This window comes from Protopterus annectens, chromosome 5.part0 (genome assembly GCF_019279795.1).
Source record: "Protopterus annectens isolate FY-2018-M chromosome 5.part0, PAN1.0, whole genome shotgun sequence".
Taxonomy (NCBI): Eukaryota; Metazoa; Chordata; order Ceratodontiformes; family Protopteridae; genus Protopterus; species Protopterus annectens.
Window position 1 is genome coordinate 1,294,457,828 of NC_056735.1, and position 23,510 is coordinate 1,294,481,337.

At 43.4% G+C, this 23,510-nt stretch overlaps 1 protein-coding gene across 1 annotated transcript in view; it reads right to left on the reverse strand.

Moving 5' to 3' along the window:
• Window positions 1-23,510, reverse strand: part of WDR75 (WD repeat domain 75) — a 1,027,793-nt gene that overhangs the window by 277,742 nt on the left and 726,541 nt on the right. Inside the window, exon 17 of the mRNA XM_044071106.1 lies at window positions 12,085-12,114. Within this exon, the coding sequence (XP_043927041.1) occupies window positions 12,085-12,114 (30 nt within the window). The remainder of the gene's footprint in view (window positions 1-12,084; window positions 12,115-23,510) is intronic.

Genomic DNA, 23,510 nt, shown 5'->3' on the forward strand with positions numbered 1-23,510 from the left:
ACTAGGCTAATGAGTAGAAAAAAACTGCTAAGACTACTAATCCTATAAATGTATATATATATTGTCTAGAAAGGGCTATATAAAATAAGACACTCACAAACCACACCCAAAGAAAGAAGGGTTAGGCCACAAAAGGGTGCCTGAAGAATAAAGGGATATATATATATATATATATATATATATATATATATATATAAAACACACACACACAGCAACTTCTATAACTATCTAAGAAATATAAAGTTATTTCAGGAAAAAAATAAGTAGCTTATCTGTAAATAGAAACCAATTATCAATTTTCTATCTGGTCCGAGCTCTCCTCGATCCGATCTGTTGCAGCGGCAAACTAGATCTGAGTAATGGCAGGGAGGATTGTGGGATATGGGCTGGTCTCGAGCTTCTCTGAGATTCACAGCTTTGCAATTCGGCCGACTCGGAGCCGAGGATCGACTCCGAACCCATGTGTAAGAACAAATGGCGAGATTGAACACTCTCACATTGACTAATGTACACCACAAAAAAAGTAAAACAGTTCCAAGATATCATCAATGCCTATTACGTACTATTAAAACACAGTAGTTATTCCCTCAGTGGTAAAATCTGACCAACATTTCACAAATCTTTCCATATGATTCCAGCCAAAGATGCCCTCAACTTCTACTATCCTCAGAGACTTCTACAAGGCAAGTTTCCTGGCATTAGCAACCAATCTTATAAAATGAAAACCTACCCTTCAACATAAAGACTCACAGCTGAAAAGGCTGCATAAACCATGGATTTTTACTTTGGCCTAAGGTCCTGCACTGAGGAGCTACTGGTCACAAATACAATGCCAAGGTTAGAAGCAAATCCCTCTGGTGGACCCCTAGTATAACCAGACTAACAAGAAACTACTCAGATCTTAGTGTTCTAAAGTCAGCTCAAGAGAGAAAATGACCAACTACAGAAGACCAAAAGTCACTTTAACCTCAAAAGATAGCCACAAAGCCTTTCAGTATATCTCTGAAAAACACTTAACATTACAGTAAGTTTATCTCTGACAGATTCGCCCGCACAGATCAAGAAAATGATACTGTAATTAAATTGCTGAACTTCTTCCCTCTGTCTCTTCCATGCTTTTCCTCCAACACCATCATATCAATCCCATTACCAGACTCGGTTGCACACCTCGTTGCTGGGTGTGACACAGCTGCACACCTCGTTGCTGGGTGTGACATACTAATGGCAGAAGGACTGTACACTGAAAAGCATAATAATGATACAAGACTGTTGCAGTGGGGATTGCAAACATGGTACTGAAGTGGCTGAAAAACACTGGAAACATGAGCCACAAAGTATCACAGAAAATGAAGAAGTCTACATCACATGGGATCACCCATTACCAACAGTTCAAAAGATAGACTCTAGAAAACTGGATATAGTGGTCCATGAAAAGAAGACAAAAGTAGCACTGATCAGTGAAATCATCACATCCACTGACTACAGTGTCTTGCATTCAGAGAGACACAAAGTCATAAAATATCAGGATTTTCATGCAGAAATGAGTGCAATGTACAAGAAAGATACCCAGACTGTTCCACTAGTAGTAGGAGCAATGGGTCTTATAAAAAAGAATCTACAATAGTATTTAGATATGTTACTAATACATGTAATCCTGTACGAATTGCAGGAGTCGTCATTACAGGGCACACTGCGGGTGCTGCGAACAGCGCTTCTGGCTGACATCAAAGACTGAAGCAATACTAATTTCATGAACTTTAATTGTACTTTGACTTAGGAATGGGGTCCATTCCCATCATGGTATTAGAAACCCAAATGATTTGGAGAAATTAAAAGAGAGAAACTACTAGAGAAAATATAGCTGTGCTAGAAACTAATTATAAATGCTGATACTTGAGCAGATTCACTACTGCAGTCCTCAGTTTTGGGATTCTTACTTGCAGGTAACTTAACTGGCTGGCCCAACTTCGAGCTCTACTGTCTTTCCCAGCCCCACAGGACCTTGGTAGACACCCTTCCTTCAATACAAAGGAGGTTGGTGGCATAACAGATGAGTTGGCCAACGCCATCTTCAGATCTTTCTTGCCCTAGCTAAAGCCAAGCAGAAGACCCCAGTGCCAAAACCCAAGTGGACCAGTTTGTAGCAGTTTGTCAGTGCCAAAGGTCCACCCAGTGGTCTCTAATGTTTCTCTACAGGTAAACTTGGAAGGATAAAAGGACTTCTGTGTCAACCAACTATGGTTCAACTATGTTCTTCATCTGTAACTATGTTTGCAATTGTTAATTGCTATGTTGATCAAATTATTAATTGTTATGTAAATCCAATGTAACTACCGTCTGTATATTTTAACTGTGGAGCTTTTCTCCCCGGGCCTCCGCTGAAAATGGATCTATGTCCAGTCGGACACTCCCGGTCAACAAATGTAAATAAATAAATAACCACCAAACTCAGATATGGAGAACATAGAAGAAATCAGGAGAGAATGAGGTAGGGTGGTAGGTTAAAGTACAGTTGTGTACACTTAACATAAATGTAGACATTCAAGTGTATTCACTGTTGCAGTCATCACCTATGGTTGAAGGAACAACCTCTCTCTGATCATGTCAAGTCTAAACTAATTGATTCACCCTTGGATAAGGAACGCTTGTAAAACAAAATCTATGCAAACAGTAAAATATTTATTTCAGGTTCAACCTCCTAGGTTCAGCAGGAATTTTCCCTCTAAGCACTGGTCCTTTCCTGCATCTAGCAGACAGGGGTAAGCTAAGCCCCGCAGATAAGGAGAACCCCTGGCCTGAGATAAGGTTTGAAGAATGTCAGAGCCTTTTGTACTGCCATCATTTCCTTCTGGTTGATGTGTAAGGGAAGGTGCTGGGCATCCCAAAGACCTTGGGTGCACCTGCCTGCTAGGTGAGCGCCCTAAGCAATGTCTGAGGCATCAGTGGTGATGGTCTGCTTAGTAGGGCAGAGGATGAAGGAAGACCCTTGTTCTTGGCACAAGCACCTGCCCACCAGAGAAACTCGGCCCTTATACAGGGGATCAGAGGGAAAGAGGTCTCTAGAGGCTGAGAGTACTGACACCAAAGGTTCTTTACATACCAGTGAAGCTTTCTCATGTGCAGCCTGAACAGAGAAATTAGAAGGATGCAAGATGCCATGTACCGCAAGGCTTGCAGGAACTTCCGCGCAATGAGGTGATTTCTGGAAGCCAGCTGGGTAAAGTAGAGAGGCAGGAAGCTCTGCTTTTCTTGGGATAGGAAGGTCATTTGGGATGCTGCGTCCAGCAGTGCTCCCAACAAAATGATCCTTCCGGAGGGTGTTTGCTTTGATTTCTTCTTGTTGATGGTGAACCCTAAGGAAGTTAGGAGGGTTTTGACAAAGAGGAGGTCCTGCAGCAGCTTTTCTTCGTACCCTGCCTGAATGAGGCAGTCGTCCAGATAAGGGTAAATATGTATATTTCTCTGTCTGCAAAATGATACGGCCATGGATAAGCATTTGGCGAATACCCCAGGAGCAGTAGATAAGTCAAAGGGTAGCATAAAGAACTGAAAGTGTTGTGAGCCTGCTCTGAAGTGCAGGAATTCCTTATGGGGATGTGGAGGTAGGCATCCTTTAGGTCTAGGGTCACTAACCAGGCATTTTTGATCAGCATAGACAGTAGCTGCTGGAAAGTTAGCATTCTGAATTTGGGGACCACCAGGGAGGTGTTCAGAATGGATAGATCCAGGATAGGACGCCACGTGCCCACTTTTCTGGGAACAAGGAATAGTCTGGAATAAAAGCCTTTGCCTGTTTAATCTGCGGGAACAGGTTCTACTGCCCCCTCGGACATGAGAGTTTGGACTTGCTTCAATGTCTCTGCCCACTGATTTGGAGGTAAGTCTGGGTACCCTCTTGGAATTGGGAGTTCGCTGAAAGAGAATTTGTATCTCTGAAAAATTATCTTTAAGACCGACTGGTCCTTTGTTACAGAAAGCCAATTTTCTTTGCAGAGGGAGAGCCTTCCTCCTAGCTTCTGGTGAATTAAAGGAGGGTGGGGGGTGGGGAGTCATTGAGAGTTTTTGCCATAGGAGGACGGCTTAGAACTTCCTGCCTTTGGGGCGGAAGTGGTCCACTGTTTGTTCTCTGCTGATCCTGTGATAGGGGCATGGGTGGTCTTTCCCTGCAGGGCCTACCTTGCCCCTACCTGCTAGGTGCAGGAAAGTACCAGTGCTTAGAGGGAAAATTCCTGCTGAACGTAGGAGGTTGAACCTGAAAGAAATCTTTTACTGTTTGCATAGATTTTGTTCTGTCTTCCATCTTTTTAAGCACCTCTTCTGCTTTAACTCCAAACAAGCGGTCCTTATCCAAGGGTGCATCAATTAGTTTAGACATGACATGATCAGGGAGAGGTTGTTCTTTCAACCATAGGTGATGACTGCAACAGTGAAACTGTACTGCAGTTCTGAATCTGTTTGAACTTCTACCTCTGTGGTAATTTCCAAACACACGTGTATTACAATCATTGTAACATTCCAACAGTTCCAGTCAGGCCTTTTGAGAAGATTTCTAAAGCATAAGGGATGTAAGGCAGCTGGAAATGTACAGTTAGGAGAGAAGTATCTGTAAGCAGAGGCAAATCCTGCCCTAGTTTTAGAGGTTAACCACACATTACAGTGGCTAGAAAGGGTGCAAACAGAAATCAAGGTTACTGATTCCAAAACAATGTGTGTGGTGACCTCTCTGAGACTGACAGTTGCAGTGGTTCAAGTTGAGTGGGCTCTGACATGCAATGGAACAGGTTTACCATGAGCTATGTAACAATATGAAATGTATTCAGCACACCATTTAGAACAAGTTTGTTTACTGGCTTTCCCTTCATCTGTGCTGTGTATTAGGAAAGGAAACTTGCTAATGTAACAGCTTTGTTAAGGATTTGCTCAGAAACCACCTTAGGCATGAAAAAGGGTTTGTATGAAGGCATACCCTGCCTTGGTGGAATACTAAGAATGACTCTCTGCACATTAAAGCACTGAGCTCAGACATCCTTCTAGTAGAGGAAATACTCTCAAAAAACAGCATCTTCAAAGATAAAAAAAACATGAAGGAGCCGAAGCAGCGGATTCAAAATGTGCTCGGGTCAGTTTCTCAAACACAATTAAGATCTCATGGTAGCTGAAAAATGCACTTTGGAGATGTATAAGATAAGCCCATTTTGTTAAAAAAAATGTGACCGGTATTCCAGGACCACAGCTACTTCAGCTTTGTTTAGGGCTATGTTCCTGGACAGGCAAAACAAAGTATTTGTTTACTTTGCTAGGCAAATTTCTTTGTGTTTTGTTTCCTAGACATCTAAGTGATCCACAGAATACATGTGCCTGTCCCAAATTATTGCAAAATTATCCAAGCTGTCAGCCTTAGAATGACCAGGTTGGAGTGCATTAGAAACCCTTGTTCTGAAGTCAGAAGGTCTGTAAGTGGAGGCAAAATTTTTCATTTCTTCCCTACCAGTCTGTGTCACAGAGGGAAAGAACCAGTGCTGCCTTGACCAATACGGGCTACCCGAATGACTTTCTATCCTTAAGTGTACTTCTGGGTCCAGTGTATAGGAGGAAAAAATATAGAAACACACCTTTGCAATTCAGGGAGAAATCCTCTATTTTCCATGCTTTTGGCATTGTTGCTCTGCACCTGAACTGTTTCACTTGCTAGCTCAAAGGCAAGGCCAAAAGCTCTGTCTGTGGAACACCCCACATCCTGGTCAGAGCAAGAAAGATATCCCTATTCAACATCCATTCATGAGGAACTACTTGGGATCTGTTCAGTCTGTTTGCTATCAACCTCTTGGGTGGCTCTCAAGCCTTCAATGCAAGCCTGCTCAGAAGATATGTGAAGTTGAATGCCAAAATCCCTGAATCATCTCTCTCATATACTTTTTCTTCATCTTACCATCCCATGGCCTCCAAATTTGGAGATTGCCCAAACAGGACCCTTCAGCTAGACTTGAGAAGTATGTGGTAAGGATCGTAGTGAGCTAAGGTGCTATGAAAGACTACACCTGACTAATATGGCACAGTACTATCCACTCCATGATCTCCTTTCTGATGGAAAAAGAAAGGGAAATGGTGGTCTACAACAAGTGGGTGTGTTTGAAACAGGTACCATTGCTGTTTCCTCATGTGTAGGCAAGCTAAGGGCACCATTGGGATGCAGGATACCATGTAATCCAACAGCTTGAGGAACTACCTTTTGGATATTGCTTCCTGCTAAAAATATTTGGTCATTATAGTATCGTTTGAGATCATGCAGAAGATGCTTATAAAGGAATTTTTGGGAATGCTTGACCATATAGCAGCACTCAGATTTTCTAAGGGCAGGGAGAAGGTGTGTGGAGGGGTTAACTCCATGGATGCATTGATGAATACAACCTCCATGATCAACAACTAGAAAAAAAAAGTACAGTTGCAGATGTTCAAGTAGATTCATTCTGCCATTCTTCACATTTAGGATATCTTGCCTACATGGCCAGCTCAGTTTCTAGACCTTTACCCTACCTCTGGACTTGAAAATGCCCTCTCACCAAAGGGTGTTAAGCATGTTAGCAGTATAAAAGGTGCACTGGCTGACCCCATCTTCAGATCTTTCTTGCCCCTGCAAAGGCCAGGAAAAAATACTCTGTCAGAGCCCCAGTGGACCAGATGGTACAGCTCCAGGTCCACCACAGAGAACCTCAATCCTCCTCTCCAGGTGACAGGCACAAAAAAGGAGGGATGGGATCCTCATGGAAAGGTGAAAGAAGGAAGGTATGTATTGGGAACAAGGTAGCCATTCCCACTCAAAAAGCAATAATCAAGAAAAGGAGAGGGAGAAGGAAGGGTACCTGGATTGCAACAGTGAATCTACTTTAACATAAACATTTATGATTAAGTTCCCAAAACAATTGTACGACATTCACTGCAGCAGTCATCACATCTGGGAAGATTCCAAAAAGATGGCAGAAGAACCCTGCTCTGACCACAGATGCTGACCCTGGGGTATAACATTTGGTGAAGGTGTGGAGTTATGACAAAGTAGCAGCTTCTAGTATATATTTGGTAGCAACCCCCTGCTCCCAAAGGAAGGGTGTGATGGCAGCAGTAGATTTAATAGAATGGGTGCTAATCTAACCTGTGGCAGGCTTGCAATGTTATGAGTAATAAACAGAAATGCAGTATGCAAATAATTTAAGTAAAGTCTGCCTGTTAACAAGTCTGACCTTTTCTCCTTTACAAGACAAGCAGCTGATCACACTTTCTGAATTTCTTTGTTCTGTGTTTGTATACATCTCAGGTGTCTATACACAAAGAAATGAAGGTCTCCTTTCACATGAATTTTGAGGATTTAGGAAAAAAGTGGTAAATGAATAGCCTGCCTTAAAAGGTATTTCTGATACATCTTAGGCATAACAGTGTGGTTTGTACACTCGAGTCTGCTGCTCTTTGCATACAAAAGCTTGAAGTTCAAAAATTCTTCTGGAAGAGATGACAGCCACCAAATACAGCATCATCCAAGATACATACTTAAGGGAGAATGAAGAAGCTGGCTCAAGTGAGTTAACAGTAAGCTTTTTTAGCATCCAGCTGAGTGTGAGAAAATTTTCTTTTCAGGTGGTCCAAGTTGAATAACTACCCCACCCCAACCCCAGAGACTGTTTGACTGAAGGTGTGGCATACAAAGGGATCCATAGAATGACAAGCTGAAACAGAAGTACGTACTGTTACTGAAATGCATGCTAAACCCTACAGGCAAAGGACTGACAGATAATCCAGGATCGCAGCCACTTCATTTCTCATTGGGTCAAGGTTCCCAGAATAGCACTGGTAGTAGAAGACTTCCAATATTACCTAGGTATGATTTTACTGTATTAGGTTCCCTAGCCTCCTTAATACTATTTGGCACATCATCAAATAATTGTGCTTATCTGATATCAATGTAAAACCATCCAGAATGTCAGCCTTACAGTGGTCAGATTTTAGTGTAGCGGGAAAGTACAGTTGTGTACACCTACCATAAATGTAGATGTTCGAGCATATTCACTGTTGCAGTCATCACATTTGGGTCATCTGCCAGCAGGTAGCCCTCAGCCGGTCTGAATACCAGAGTCTTCGGATTTCTGCGTCGGATGCAGTCTCTTCTTCCATGATGTCAGGTCATCAGGGGTGTAAAACATGCAGCCGACGCCATTACGTCAGTTTTTCTTGCCCCAGATGTCAGGTGCCCCCACAATAGGAAGAAATTATATGGTATGGTACATCCCCATCAAAAAGCAAATACACCAGAAAAAATAAACATACCAAACAAGAAGGAAAGGTAGAGCCAAGAGAAGTCAGGGGGGTGGAGGGAGGATAACCAAAACTGCAACAGTGAATACACTCGAACATCTACATTTATGGTAAGTGTACACAACTGTACTATGTTCTTCGTGTTTCACTGTTGCAGTCATCACATTTGGGTTGATTCCCAAATATATGGAAAGGAGGAGGAAGTTTAAGAGCATTAAGACCAGCTATTAAGCCCTGCAAGACTGCAGTGGCAAATCCAGCTCTGGATTTAGAAAAGATAGGCATGTGGTAATGCTTGGTGAAGGTATGTACAGAGCTCCAGGTAGACCCCTGTGCCACGTGGGTGGTGTCTTCCAATATAATTATTTTCCCTTCTGCCTCTGGGAGAAAGAAAACTCTGATATTCTTGAAAAGGCCCTTGAGATTTTTGGAACCACATGTTTTTACCACCGCACTGATTCCTAGAAAAAGGTCTATGTGGGGTAGGAAAAACAGACTCTACAGCAGATAAGTTCTTTCCATCTTACTCAGTGTGGGAAAGTGCATCTATAACGGCTAGCCCAAACAAAGATGATCCATCAAAAGGACCATTGATGGATGATACTTTAAAGGGCTTCACAAAATCACACAGCCTCATCCAGGCATGCCTTCTAATGGCTATGCCTGAACCAGCAGCCTGTGATGAACCTTCAGCTGCATGCGAGACTGACCTCATGGACATATTTGATACTGACTGTACAGTGGCCAGTCGTGATGAAAACATTTTTGTTCCTCTGTCAACATGGACTCGGGGAGAGTTAGAGAGTTCTTCAACTAAGTCCCTGTGTAACCTAGTGAAGTGTGCCAGGTAGTGCAACTACTGTAAAGGAAAGGTCAGTGAGGCACAGACCCGCTTCTCATACCTATACAATGCTCCAGATGCTCTATTAGGGCATTAAGACGAACAGTAGAGCTCTGCTCAGCCAGTTCCTTCTTGGTGGCTACTGCAACAACCATGGTGTCTACAGGGATCCTTTACGTCCAATAATGTCTGTCGGAATGGGCACTCAAAATCTTATCTGGGCACATCTGGAGATCAGATCAATGGCATCTGGTTCCAGAAGGAGATGAGATCTATAAACTCAGCAGCATGGGGGGTGTAACCCAGGACATAGATGGGCCACACTTGAAGGCTTCAAGGAACACCTATTCCTCCTGGGAAGGGGTTTGGGATGATGAACCACCTTTCTGACGAAAGATTTCTAAAATGTCTCCAAAGCAGACATCTTCATGTGGTGATCTAGGGGACCCTTCCCCTTCATCGAAACTGGTGTCTTCTGTGAGGGATTCCTGTGGGGAATCCAAGTGTCTCCTTTTGCATGCCTGCTTTTGCGGGACTTCTTCAGTAGGATGCACTGGAGAGGTATCTGAAGAGGCAGGGGGTTCCCTCACTGGAAATACCTGGAGGATAATATGAGCTGGCTGTCTCTAAGGGATAGGATGAGTAGACTCAAACACAGGATCTGAAGGGGAACAGGAACTGGATCTGAAGATATGAGTAGAAACTGCTCTAGGATGAGAGGAGACCTTCTCCACCACCTTGAAGGCAGAAGGACCAAGAGAAGCAGAGGAAATCAAACTGTAGCCAAAATTCTCGGATCAGACCATCCAGGGCCCACCCTGACCCTCCGCTCAGTGGAAGATGTTGGAGCCAAGTTGTCCAGCACCAGGGCCCTGAGGGGAAGCAATGGCTCAGAAAACCTCAGTCGAAGACATTCCCTCTGATAAGAAGCCAACACCCTGACTCTGAGACATGACCTACTCCGGAGGGGGGGGGTTGACGAACAAATCAGGGAAGGAGTCAGAGTTGAAGAAAAAGGCAACTTTGGATCCAATGGTTCAACTCTTGGACATCTCGGATCTGAAGGTTCCGAAACAGAAGTCTGGGTCGGAGAAAGAGTGATAACTGTATGACAGGATGGTTTTGAGGCTCACACGACAATACCCCCCCCCATTTGGATCTGTGTTCTGAGAAATTTTCTCATCATCCTATCCACCTCTGCTTCAGAAAGACTTCTGGAGGACCTGAGAAGAGGAGATGGAAGATTTTTCTGGGAGTCTCTTGAAAAAAGGGAGACCTCAGTCTTGGGGAAACTGGCTCTGGGAAAAATCATGGGCTTTGGAGCAGAGGAGATTTTGAAGCTACAAGCATGGGATCCAAGGGTTTTGGATGCTGCTTTTATAAATTTTCATAAGCGGTTCAGAAACCAAAGTATACTTGTGAGACCTTGCTTGGGGAGGGTTTTCTGTGCTCCCTGGGCTCCTCAGACTTATGAAAGGAGGTTTGAGCCCCTAATGTAGATGTACCAGAGACAAAAAAATCCATAAAAAGCAGTTGCCACCAGTATGAGAAAGGCGGGTTCAGTACTGAATAGTGATTGGTTTCCAAGGATTTTAAATATTTGTCTTTACTAGTAATGTATTGTCTGAAGAAGGGCAATAACCCGAAAGCACTTACATTGATTTGGATTTATTCGCTGTTTTAACTGCTGTTTTACCTGCTGTTCTTATGTCAGAGACGAATAAATACTTTCTCATACTGGTGGCAACTGCTTTTTATGGATTTTTTGTCATTGGTTGTTTAAGTGGCTGCCTTTGGTGAGGTTCTCCTGTTTTTTGGACTTTAGATGTACCAGAGGAAGGAGCAGAAGCAGGAATAAGGCCCTTGAGAACCAGCATGTGCCTTCTATCCTCAAATCTGAGGCAATTCAGTGGTCAGGGGCATTACGAGTAAAGGGAGGAGCTCGAGAGTCGGATCCTAGAATCTACAGCAATGTGGCAGAGTCAAATCCAAAGAGCCGATCCGAACCCATTTGTTGAGGTAATGTGGCAGAGTCAAATCCAAAGAGCCGATCGGAACCCATTTGTTGAGGAAAGAATGAAAATGACAACAGATTCAGTGACTATGAAAATCAATAAGACGACTTAGCCTGCAGCCTTTAAAACAATCCTTGCAGTACCATGGGAGAAAGTGGGTAATGCTGTCACAATTCCCAATAAGAGAAAGGGACTCCATAATTGTATTCTGAATCCTCCCTCCCCAGGATACCCTTAATTTGAGAACATGATTCGGGATTTCTCAGGCTTAGATTCAGTCTGGTGAAGCAACAAATCATCTGACTATATTTTTTCAGGCATTCATCTAAAGTACACGTGAATGTCCTGCAGTCAGGAGTTAGACAAAAGTTGTTTGGGACGGGTGCTAAGCAGTTTGCAAATATCATGGGATCAGTGGAACACAAAGATAAGGAAGTGAAACGGGAAAGGTCTGTTTAGCTAAAAATCAAAGGAACTTTGTGTGTCTTATATATCAGAATATGTAAGTATGTGAAGGTGACCATAATACCCTTTTTGAGAAGAACTGCAAGGCGAGCATTTTGAATTTCTTACCACCACAAATTTGTTTAAGCTTGACAAATCTCATAGTGGTGTCCATAGGCTATCTTTCCTTGGAACCAGGAAGACCCTGCAATAAAAGCTTTGCTCTACTTTTGTCAGAGATATTTTGATACCAAATATCACATTTTAAAATAGGTTCTGAGAAGGATGCTTGGTCTGGTGGAATTGCAGGTATTCCCATGACGGGTAGAACTGTTCTCATTTCTATCTCTGTAAAAATTCAGAGTTTCTTCATTTAGTGGTCTGTAGTCAACCTGAACCATTTTCCTCAAGAGGTAAAAGCATGTCTCCTAACTGCTAGGAAAGAAAGACATGCTTCTGGAGCATTTCTCCCCGGGCCTCCACTGAAAACAGGATCTGTGGAACCTAGTCGGACTTTCCCGGTCAACAAATGTTAAATAAATAAATAAATAAAGGGGACAGGGGAGAGTATTCAGAACTGGGAGGCTCTGAATGTCAGGCTGTAAAGGGCAAGCATACACCTTCAGCAACTTTCCATGGATAAGGAATTACAGCTTAGCAGTGATTCTTCTAACCAACAAATGGAAGATGCTCTTTTGACAAAATAGAGGCACAATATCCCTTTAAACTACCTACCTCAGTCCCTAGTGGCTCTTCTCAAATACTTCTTTCTGTTTAAACTGCTTGGAGTGAGATTGTTTGCAAGATAATGGCCACTGTTGGGCAGGAAAACTCCCATTATACTTTTGAATGGGAGAATTTGGCATAAAAACTTCTGCTTTACTTGGTACGGGGAAGGAAAGAGCTGTCTGAATTGTTTTGCACCTCTCTTCTACACTTTTAAATGATGCCTGAACAGGCGGCCCCAAAAAGTAAAGATCTGTTGAATGATGCATTTAATATCTATCCTCTGACATTCTCAGGTAAGGGGTGCTTTTTAAGCCATGTACGCTGCCTGGTGACAATGTACAAGACCACCATCTTAATGCACTTAACAGTATTACAGCAACCTTTAATTACATGCTTGAGTACTCTAAGGGATGTACTGAAAGGTGATGTTTAAGGGCAGCATCTGGTACATCACTGTTCATGTCCTTGATGCCCTTAAGCCTACATCAAATGATGCGTGCACTATTTCTGAACTTACCCAGGATGCAACTGTATCATTAACTAGTACTAGATTCAACCACCTAGCAGTAACCTATAAAAGGGCAACAAGGCTGACCATAAGGGTTTTGTATAGGCATTTAATTTTATCTTATTCTTAACTTATTTAATCAAGCCTTCCAAGTGCCAAAGGTTGAGCATCAAGTTCTAATGGCACACACTCCTAAGAGGGCTCTCTACAGATCATATAAAAGGGATAATTGTGAGCTCAGGCTCCTCTACTCTTAGAACTAAGATAGCATTTGTAAAAGCCAGGTAGCTCTTTCACTCTCCATTTAAAATGTCCCTGCATTAAATTCTTCCTACACTAAAATCAATGTCTCCCCCAGATGGTAAACCCTCCCAACAGGAATCGAAAAACAGAGGCTTACTGTTGGCAGCATCAAAACTGAGCTGTGACTGGCTTTGAGAGGTAAAAGATAAATCTTTTTCTTCTTACCACTACACTCCTTAAGAGTCATGAGGGAGCTTAGGTGAGAGATCTCTCTCCCCTTTTTAACAGAGAAGCAGCACCTGAAGCTTAAAGACTCACCTGGCAGAGGTGGAAGCATGTGGATTCTTTGTTAGGCAGTCCCATATTCTTCAGTGAATCAGCAGCAGCCAAAGGTGGAAGGGCCAAAGGCAGGCATCAGAGGCCTACCTGGGGCAGTTCACATGGTTTATGTTTTGCTTTGTGGTACAAAGAAAAGAAGGTAATTTCTACACCAGGAACTGCAGACCCATATACAAAGGCACAATAATATCAGAAAGGGGAAACTTCTTACATACAGAGGAGCATTTTGGCAAACTTTGGACACCTGAGAACTGGCATCCAGCTGTGATGCAACACTACTATGCTTGGAGAGACAGAATGAGATGCCTGTATCAATCTATCACCATCTGAAAGGACACTGACAAACATGGAGGTTGAACACAGGGGCTGATGTCTGGACAAACCTACACCTCTAAGGAATCTACGCCCTCATACCTTTGCAGAGCTGACAGGGTTATATAGGCCTCATGCTATCAGCCTGCAAAAGCTTTCACAGCTATTTTTGCCTCTATTCTCATTTGTTTGACATGCTCTTCTCTTAGATGCAGGGGGCAGTGGTCCCTTGGGCCAAGGTTAAGTGCTTCTTGTGCTCCATAAAAGCACTAAGGGTATGCTCTTTGCACATAAGACAGTGGAAGGGAAAATCTTTCTGTTTCAAGTAATACAATTTTTAGAGACCTGTTTCAGAGACAACATTGGTCTTGGAAAGATCTACGTAACAGAGATCTGATCACGTTAATCACAACGTATGTATTAAAGTAATGATTAAAATTTCCAGAGTGAGTATTAGAGTGGCTCTGGAGTCACCTACCATGATACTAACATACGTCCAAATGCTTTGTGGAGCTAAAACACAACTGAGTGTTGGTGTCTCTCTCCCTTTATGCCACATGCTCTTCTAATGTTCACTGGGTGGAGAAAGTACAGTTGTGTACACTTACCATAAATGTAGATGTTCAAGTGTATTCACTGTTGCAGTCCTAACATATGGGTTATCCGGCTCCCGGTAGCCCTCAGCTGGCCCGAGTACCAGAGTCCTTGGTATATGATGTTGGCTGCCGTCAGTTGTAAAACTGATGTCAGAATGTCAGGTATAAAGGAAGGCAGCCAACGCCATTTCCTCAGTTTTTCTTGCCTTAACTGTCAGGAGCCCCCAAAAGAAGGCTAACCCAGGAAGGAAACACCCTGGAAACATGCCATCCAAAAAATAAAAATAAGTAGTCTGTGCCTTAGGAAAAGAGGGGGAACAGAGGGTGGGAAACCAGGACTGCAACAGTGAATACACTCTAACATCTATGTATACAACTGTGCTATGTTCTTCGTGTTTCACTGTTGCAGTCCTAACATATGGGTTGATTCCCAAAGCCCAAGAAAAAGACAAAGGGGGGAGGATGAATCAAAAGATTAAGGGTTGGTAAGAAGGCCCTGCAAAACTGCAGAGGCAAAACCAGCCCTGGATTGAGAAAACAAATGTAGATTGCAATGCTTTGTGAAAGTATGGACAAAAGACCAAGTAGCTGCTTCTAGAATATCCTTAGTAGGCATACCCCTCAGAAAAGCTGCAGAGGTAGAGGCTGCTCTAGTAGAGTGGGTCCTAATACCCTGAGGGGGAACCTTCTCATGCTGCAGGTAACAAAAGTGTATATAATGAGCAATCCATTTGGAGATGGTTTGTTTTCAGATAGCTTTACCCTGAGCCCCAGGAGCAAAACTAACCAACAACTGTTCAGATTTTCGAAAGGGTTTAGTCCCAAGTAAAATCTCAGCTGTCCATGCACATCAAGAGAATGCAGAATCCTTTCCCCTTTATTCTGGGGATTATTGAAAAAGGTAGGCAGGTGGATAGACTGGTTAAGGGTCAGACTGGAAACCACCTTGGGCATACAGGAGGGGTTAGTTCTCAGAGAAACCTGATCGGAATGAAAAATGATGAAAGGTTCTACTGCCATTAAGGCTTGTAGCTCCAAAACTCTTACGGCCGAAGTAATAGCCAAAAGAAAAGCAGTCTTCCAGGAGAGAAAAGTACAGTTTTGTACCTACCATAAATGTAGATGTTCGAAGATCCACATTGCTGCAGTCCTAACACTTGGGTAGTCCGCTGTCCCAGTCGGCCCGAATACCAAAGTATATGGCTGACGTCGGTCAAGGCGCATTAGTCTGACGTCAGGACGTCAGGGTACAAATGCGCATGACCAACGTCATATCCTCAGTCTTTTCTTGCCCCAGATGTCAGAAGACCCTAAAAAGATAAGGCTAAAACCAAAAAACACCACACTCCTGCACCAAATATATATACAATATATACAAATTTACAAGAGTATAACCTCACCCACACAACCACCCCTAAACACAGAGGGGAAGGAGGGAGGGATTGGACTGCAGCAATGTGGATCTTGAACATCTACATTTATGGTAGGTACAAAACTGTACTATGTTCTTCATACCACATTGCTGCAGTCCTAACACTTGGGTAGAATCCCAAAGCAGAGGTAAGGGAGGCTGGCAAATCATAAGGAAGCAGGAGCTGACAACATGCCCTGCAAAATAGCCGTGGCAAAACCAGCCCTAGATTTAGAGTAGAGAGGAAGGTGGTAATGCTTAGAGAAAGTATGCACTGAACTCCAAGTAGCTGCCTCCAAAATATCCTTAGTTGCCACCCCCCTTAGAAATGCTGTTGAAGTGTTAGTAGCCCTAGTGGAATGAGGCCTAATCCCAGCTGGAATCTCCTTGCCATGATGGGAATAACAAAATGCAACGCAAAACCCAATCCACTTAGAAATAGTTTGTTTTGACACAGGCTTGCCCTGAGAACTCAAAGCAAAAGAAACAAACAACTGCTGAGACTGCCTAAAATCCTTAGTCCTGCTTAAATAATAACGCAACTGCCTGTGTACATCTAAAGTGTGCAAAATCTTTTCCCCCTTATTTTGGGGATCTGCATAAAAGGTAGGCAAATGAATAGTTTGGTTTAAAGCCACACTAGAAACCACTTTAGGCATAAAGGAAGGATTAGTGCGTAAAGATACCCTATCCTTATGAAAAATCAGGAAAGGCTCAACCGCCATAAGGGCCTGCAATTCAGACACCCTTCTTGCAGATGTAATGGCTAACAAAAAGCAGTCTTCCATGACAAATATTTCAATTCAGCAGTAGCTGCAGGCTCAAAAGGTTGTAGAGTGAGTTTCTCCAACACAAAATTGAGGTCCCAAGCAGGAGTAGGAGCTCTACGTGGGGTCTTATATTCTTTGCCCCTCTAAGAAATTGCTTGAACAAAGGATGAGAAAACAATGGTGGGTCACAATCATAGTGAGCTGAAATTGCTGCAGCATGAATCTTAATGGAAGAGAAAGACAAACCTTTGTCCAATAACTCAGTAAGATATTGAAGAGCCACACTCAAATTTGGCTCAGAAACATCCAAATCCTTTGCTGCACACCAAAATAAAAATCTCTTCCATTTTCCTCATTACACTTTCCTTGTACTAGGTCTTCTGGCTTCCATAATCACATTCAAAACTTGTTGAGGAAGCTGAGACCTGCTATGGTTCAAAACAGAATATGCCAAGCTGTTAGATGAAGAGAGTGAAGCTTGACATTGAGCAGATGCCCGTCCTTCTGAGACAAAAGGTGTGGAATCAAAGGTAAGGGCCATGGAGGCTTCCTTACCAGACTCCTCAGTAATGGGTACCAGTGCTGCCGAGGCCAATCTGGAGCTATTAAAATCATCCTTGGCTTGTCTTGTCTGACCTTTAGAAGTACCTTTGGGAGGAGAGGCAGAGGTGGAAAGGCATACACATGAAGATTTTTCCAACTGAAAGAAAGAGCATCCACTTTCCAGGCTGTGTGATGAAACCTTTTCGCAAAACTTTGGCAGCTGGTGGTTTAGTGGAGAAGCGAACAGATCTATGTCTGGAGTTCCCCATGACACTGTCAATGTCTGAAATACATGAAGATCCAGTTTCCACTCGTGGGGATCCATGATTTGCCTGCTTAACACATCTGCTAAGGAGTTCTGTGCTCCTGGCAGAAACCTTGCTTGAAGATTCAGCTGCAAGCTTAGCAGTCTCCCACAAAATCATTGCTTGCCTGCATAGAGGATAAGAATGTGTTCCCCTTGTTTGTTGATGTACCACATGACAGTTGTGTTGTCTGTTAGAATCAACACCTGCCCTGGAAGAAGTAAATCCTTGAAAGCCAGTAATGCAAACTGGACTGCTAACATCTCCTTCATGTTGATATGTAGATGCTGCAGTCTGGCAGGCCACTTGTCTTGTATCCACTTTCCATTCAGATGAGCTCCCCAAGCTGTGTCTGAGGCATCTGTCGTTAGAATCTGACTCGCCTCTGGCCGGGTCACAGAGAGTCCCTTGTTTAGGTGACATTCCTGAGCCCACCACAAAAATTCCTTTTGAATGCAAGGTATTATTTGAATGACAGTGTCCAAATCCTGGCAGTGCTGTGTCCATACATTTTTGAGATACCATTATAGCTTCCTCATATGCAGTTTGGCATTGGGAAGTACCAGAATACAAGATGCCATGAACCCTAAGGCTTGAAGGACTGTCCTTGCAGTCAGCCCGGACTGATGAGATAGTTGATGGAAGTAAAGAGAAAGATTCTTTTGTTTGTCCGGGGTTAAAAAGGCCATCTGGGTTGCTGGCCATCTGGGTTGCTGTATTCAGTCTCACACCCAGAAAGCACATGTCTTGAGAGGGTACTAGACTGGACTTTATTTCGTTCACAGAATACCCTAGGCATCTTAGCACTGCTATCACATATTCCAAATGCTGAAGAAGCACGTCCCTTCCTTGAGCCAGAATCAGGCAATCGTCCAAATAAGGATAGATTTGTATTCCTTTTAGCCTGAAGAAAGCTATCACTGGAGCCAGAACCTTTGTGAATACTCTGGGCAGTAGATAAGCCAAAGGGCAATGCAGAGAACTGATAATGAGAATTCCCAGCTCGAAAACGCAGATACTTCCTGCAAATTAGTCTGATAGGAACATGAAGGTAAGCTTCCTTGAGATCCAAAGTTACCATCCAGTGATCTTTGCCCAGCAGAGGTAAAAGCTGTTGTAACGTCAACATTTTGAACTTGGGAATGTCCAGATAAGTGTTGAGGACAGACAGATCCAAAATTGGTCTCCACGTGTTCCCCTTTTTTGGTACTAGGAACAGGCGAGAATAAAATCCTAGGCCCCTTTCTGGCACAGGAACCGGCTGAATGGCCCCTATTTGGAGCAACAGAGAAATTTGCTTGTGAGCCTCTTTCCTTTGTTGAGGAGGAATGTCTGGCATGCCTTTGAAAGGAGGCAAGGTATGGAAATAAAACCTGTAACCGTGGTGAATGATATCCAATACCCATCTGTCTTGGGTAATTAAACTCCAGTTTTCTTTGAAAAGTGCCAACCTTCCTCCCAAAGGTGCTGCCAGACGAGAAGATTCTGGCAGCTGAAAAGGCAGGTCATTGTGTCTGTTTACGAAAGGACTGACCCCTGCCCTCACCAGAAGACTGAGCAGGTGAACTCCTGTTCTAGGCCTAAAGAACCTTGAGCTCTGCCTCTACCACGTCTAGACCTACCCCTAGACTGGGAATCATAAGCAGGATATGTCCACCCCTTGGTAGGCCAATTTCTACTAAACTTCGGAGGCTGAACCTGCAAAAAAATCTTTAACAGTCTGCATAGACTTAGCCTTGTCTTCCATTTTCTTTAGAACTGCTTCCACAGGTGAACCAAACAACACATCAGACTGTAAAGGAGCATCTAAAATCCTTGTTTTCACATGCTCAGCTAAATTCTGATCCCTCAACCAGGCGTGCCTGCGAAGAACCGAACCAGTGGCAGCCACCCTCGAAGAGGCCTGCACAGCATCAAAACCACATTGCAAAGAATGCTTACCCACCTGTTCAGAAACATGAACTAAATCCTGCAACTCTTTACACTCAATACCTTCCGCCAAAGCATCTACCTTAGACTTTAATTGTGAAAGGAGATAATTTTGGTATTTCAACATGTGAAACTGGCAATTCAAAGCTCTCATGGCCAAAGTGGAAGAAGTATACACTTTCTTTCCCCATCTATCCAAAGCCCTAGCCTCTTTATCTGGAGGAACAGGATTTTTAACAACAGAAGCCTTAACACCTTTAGGCCCCTGTGAAACAGTTTCTGGGTCTGCCCTAGGACTCTTAAAAAGATACTTATGAGCTTCAGGCACCCTATAATATCTATCCGGTTTAACTGGAGCAGGAGGCAAAGAGTCAGGGTTCAGAGAAGCCTCTGCAAAACATCCTCTACCACATCTAGAACAGGAGGTATAGCTAAAGGCCTATGCTGGGGTAGAAACAAAAATTCCCTAAGCCTTTTCCTGGAATCAGAGAAATCCTGACCTTCCCATTTAAAATGCTCCCTCATGGAATGAAGAGTCTCTGAAAATGAAAAATCCTCAGGAGGAGAAGCAGAAGGAGTAGAATCATCTACATCAGAATCAGAGTAAGGGAATACTCCTGCAAGTCTTCAGTCAAGACTCAGAAGCATCCGAACACTGCTCAAAACTCCCAAGCTCAGGTTCCACCCTAGGCCTCTTATCAGGAGGGGCATAGAACCTCTAATCATTGTAATCAAATCTTCTGCCATCTTAAGCATATGCTTCTTAGGTACAGACCCTGAAGAACTAGGGGTAACTCCTGAAACAAAACTTGGCCTGCCCCTGGGAGAAGCCTTGGAAACAGCAGGGGAGGGCCTAACCACCTTAGGAAGGGAAGGAAGAACAGCTACCTGAGAAGCCCCTTCCGCCTGGCCTACCTCCTGAGAGGTCACATCTTGCAGTAATAAAGTCTCTCCCTGGGATTCCAAAGAAATTTCTGGCTGAACCCCTGGCTCCACCGAGCCCTCTAAAGAACCTACGTCCGAGATGGACGGTTCTTCCAGCCTAGGCTTTGCTGTTTTGTCCTTGCGCTTTTGAAGCGGCCGGAGCATCCGACGGCATTTTATAATTACACGCTTCCCAAAACTAACCTGGCACAATCTAATCTTCTCTTTATAGTGCGTTTGTTAAATCTAGCACAAGAGCGACAGCCAACAACGTCGTGCTCAGGCTCTAAGCAAGGTATACACAAGGTATGGTAATCCCTATGAGCTATGTGTTTCCCAGAACAAATACAGTTATTCACTTTTCTGACATCCGGTAAAATACTGAGGCAAGAAAAACCAAAATAATCCCCAACGGGTACTTAGCCAACTTGGATTCGGTCTGAAACTCCGACTTCGGAAAATCTCAGAACGCCAACCTGCACTTGCAAAACTGCTTCTGCATCGGACCATGTGGCAAAAAAGACTGAGGATATGACGTCGGTCATGCGCATTTGTACCCTGACGTCCTGACGTCAGACTAATGCGCCTTGACCGACGTCAGCCATATACTTTGGTATTCGGGCCGACTGGGACAGCGGACTACCCAAGTGTTAGGACTGCAGCAATGTGGTATGAAGAACATCTTCAAATCTGCAGAGGTAGAGTAAGCTTTTCCAGGACAAAATTTAGATCCCAAGCAGGGGTAGGAGCTCTTCTGGGAGATCTAAGATTGCTAGCTCTTCTCAGGAACTGCTTCATTAAGGGGTGAGAAAAAATGGATTGCTCAAAAGAGCAATGAGCAGAAATTGATGAATGAATTTTGATTGAAGAAAAGGAAAGTCCTCCATTAAGCAAGCCTGCTAGGTAATCAAGAATGAGGGAAAGAGAAGGATGAGAAGTCTTCTCCTTTAGCCTGCATCCAAGAGCAAAATCTCTTCCATTTATCTGCATAGGATTTTCTGGTGCTAGGCCTCCTGGCCTCATGAAGAACTTCCACCACCTGTTGTGAAAGATTTAAAGAATCAACCAAGCAGTTAAATGCAGAATTGTAAGCAAGTGAAAAAGGCAATTCACAGATCTAATCGCATGTGTTGCAGAGGTATAGACTTTTTACCCCATCTGTCCAAGGCCCGAGACTCTTTATCAGAAGGAACAGGGTTTTTAGCAATAGTAGCCTTAACACCCTTGGGGCCTTGAGAAATAATCTCAGGATCAACAGTAGGGTTTTTAAAAAGGAATTGGTGAGAATCAGGAACCCTGTAATACCTATCTGGTTTTCTGGGGGCAGGAGGGACAGAATTAGGAGTTAAAGAATTTTCCATGAAGACATCATCCACAACTTCCAAAACTGGAGGTATAGCCAGAGGCTTATATGCTGTGGCAAATCCAAAAATTCCCTGATTCTCTTCTTAGACTTGGGAAAATCCTGACATTCCCATTTAAAGTGCTCCCTAAGAGTATGCAAAGTATCCCCAAAGGAAAAATCTTCTGGAGGGGAGGCAGAAGGGATAGAGTCCTCAGCATCAGAATCCTCAAAGTCAGAAAAAAGTTGAGAATTTCCTTCTTTACCAGCAGAAACACTGGAAACCTCAGAATCTGAGACAGACAAAACATCAGGAGACAATTCCCTATCCTTCTTGGAAGGGGGAGGAAGAGAGCCCCTAATCAGTGAAAGAAAATCACCAGCCATCTTTATCAACTGGGACAAAGGCACACTGTGTGAAGGTTTGCGGCTGAACCTCATGATAGTATTTTGCAGTCACTTACTTCACGACTTGGTGAAGCCTCGCTCCTGCTCGGGCTCACTCTGCTCCCCTACCCTGCCCCCATTTCCCATCTGCCACCACTACCCATACATTTCTTCTAATCCCTGAACACCTGACCTGCTGCTACACCCAGTACCCAACCAATTACACACAAACCACATCCACAGCCCATCCCCTACCACTTACTCACCATCCCCCTTCTTACCCTCCTTCCTGCAACTAATAAACTCTGTCATCATGAACCATAGCCACTACCCCCACCACCACCCTTCTCTACTATTTTTCATATCTATAGCCCTCCATTTAATGTCCTCTAGTACCTCCCATCATTATTCACTCTCCCATCTCAACTGCAACAAATCCCCCACATTACCCCTTATCACATCCAACCTCCCACAAACACACCCCAAATCTACCATAGACCATCTCCCTCCACCTAACCATCTCATCAATGCACCACATCCCACAATCCAAAAAACAACTTAGCTACAGATATCAATGTTCAATGTTTTCTAGTTTCTTACCTCAAAATCCTTTCCCTCATAGCAGGTCAGTTACTACTAGGAGTTGACATCCACCCCAACCCTGGCCCAGTATCTACTCCAATAAAAACAATTAACAGCCGCCTCCCACTTAAACGCAAACACAGTGACCTACTAATACTAAATCTGAATATCCGTAGTATCATGAACAAAACAGAAGAACTGCATTCAGCTATCCCCATATATAACCCCAACATAATGCTCATAACAGAGACATGGCTTAAACCTCATGTCAAAGACAACTCTATAACCCCACCTAGTTATAACATTCTAAAGGTAGACAGACCACACAAAAGAGGTGGAGGTATTGCGCTACTTTACAAATCTAACTTAAAGACCCATCTCTTACAAAACATACCCACAAACTTCAAAAATGCTGAGACAATACTTGCCACACTCCTCCTAATCCAGCACAGACATCTAAACTTGTTTGGCATATATATCCCACCAGGTGACAACATAAACACCCTAGAATCGATACTCCACTGGGCTTCCCACTCCCACCCTCACAAAACCATAGTGCTAGGTGACGTAAACATAGACTGATCTCTATCCACTCCCCAACGCCCGTCAACCACATTAACCTATAAAATTTCACCCAACTCATCCAAACCCCACCTGTACAGATAAAGTCACTAAAACAGAATCCATATTAGACTGGATCCTCACTAACTAAGCTAACACTGCCCACCAGTGTGGTACACTACTCAATTCTCTCAGTGACTATAACCCAACCTATTTCCAGTGACACAAACTTAAATGCAACAACCCACCCTCCCTATTACAAACCCGTTCCTGTAGAAAGTTCCTCTCAGACGTTTTCTCAGAAACATTAAAATCCTGTAACTGGGCTCCCACCAAAACCCTTCCTCTGGATAAGGCAGTAGAATAATTTAATTCCACATTCCCAACAATTCTAAACCAACTAGCCCCAATAAAATCAATTAGAACGT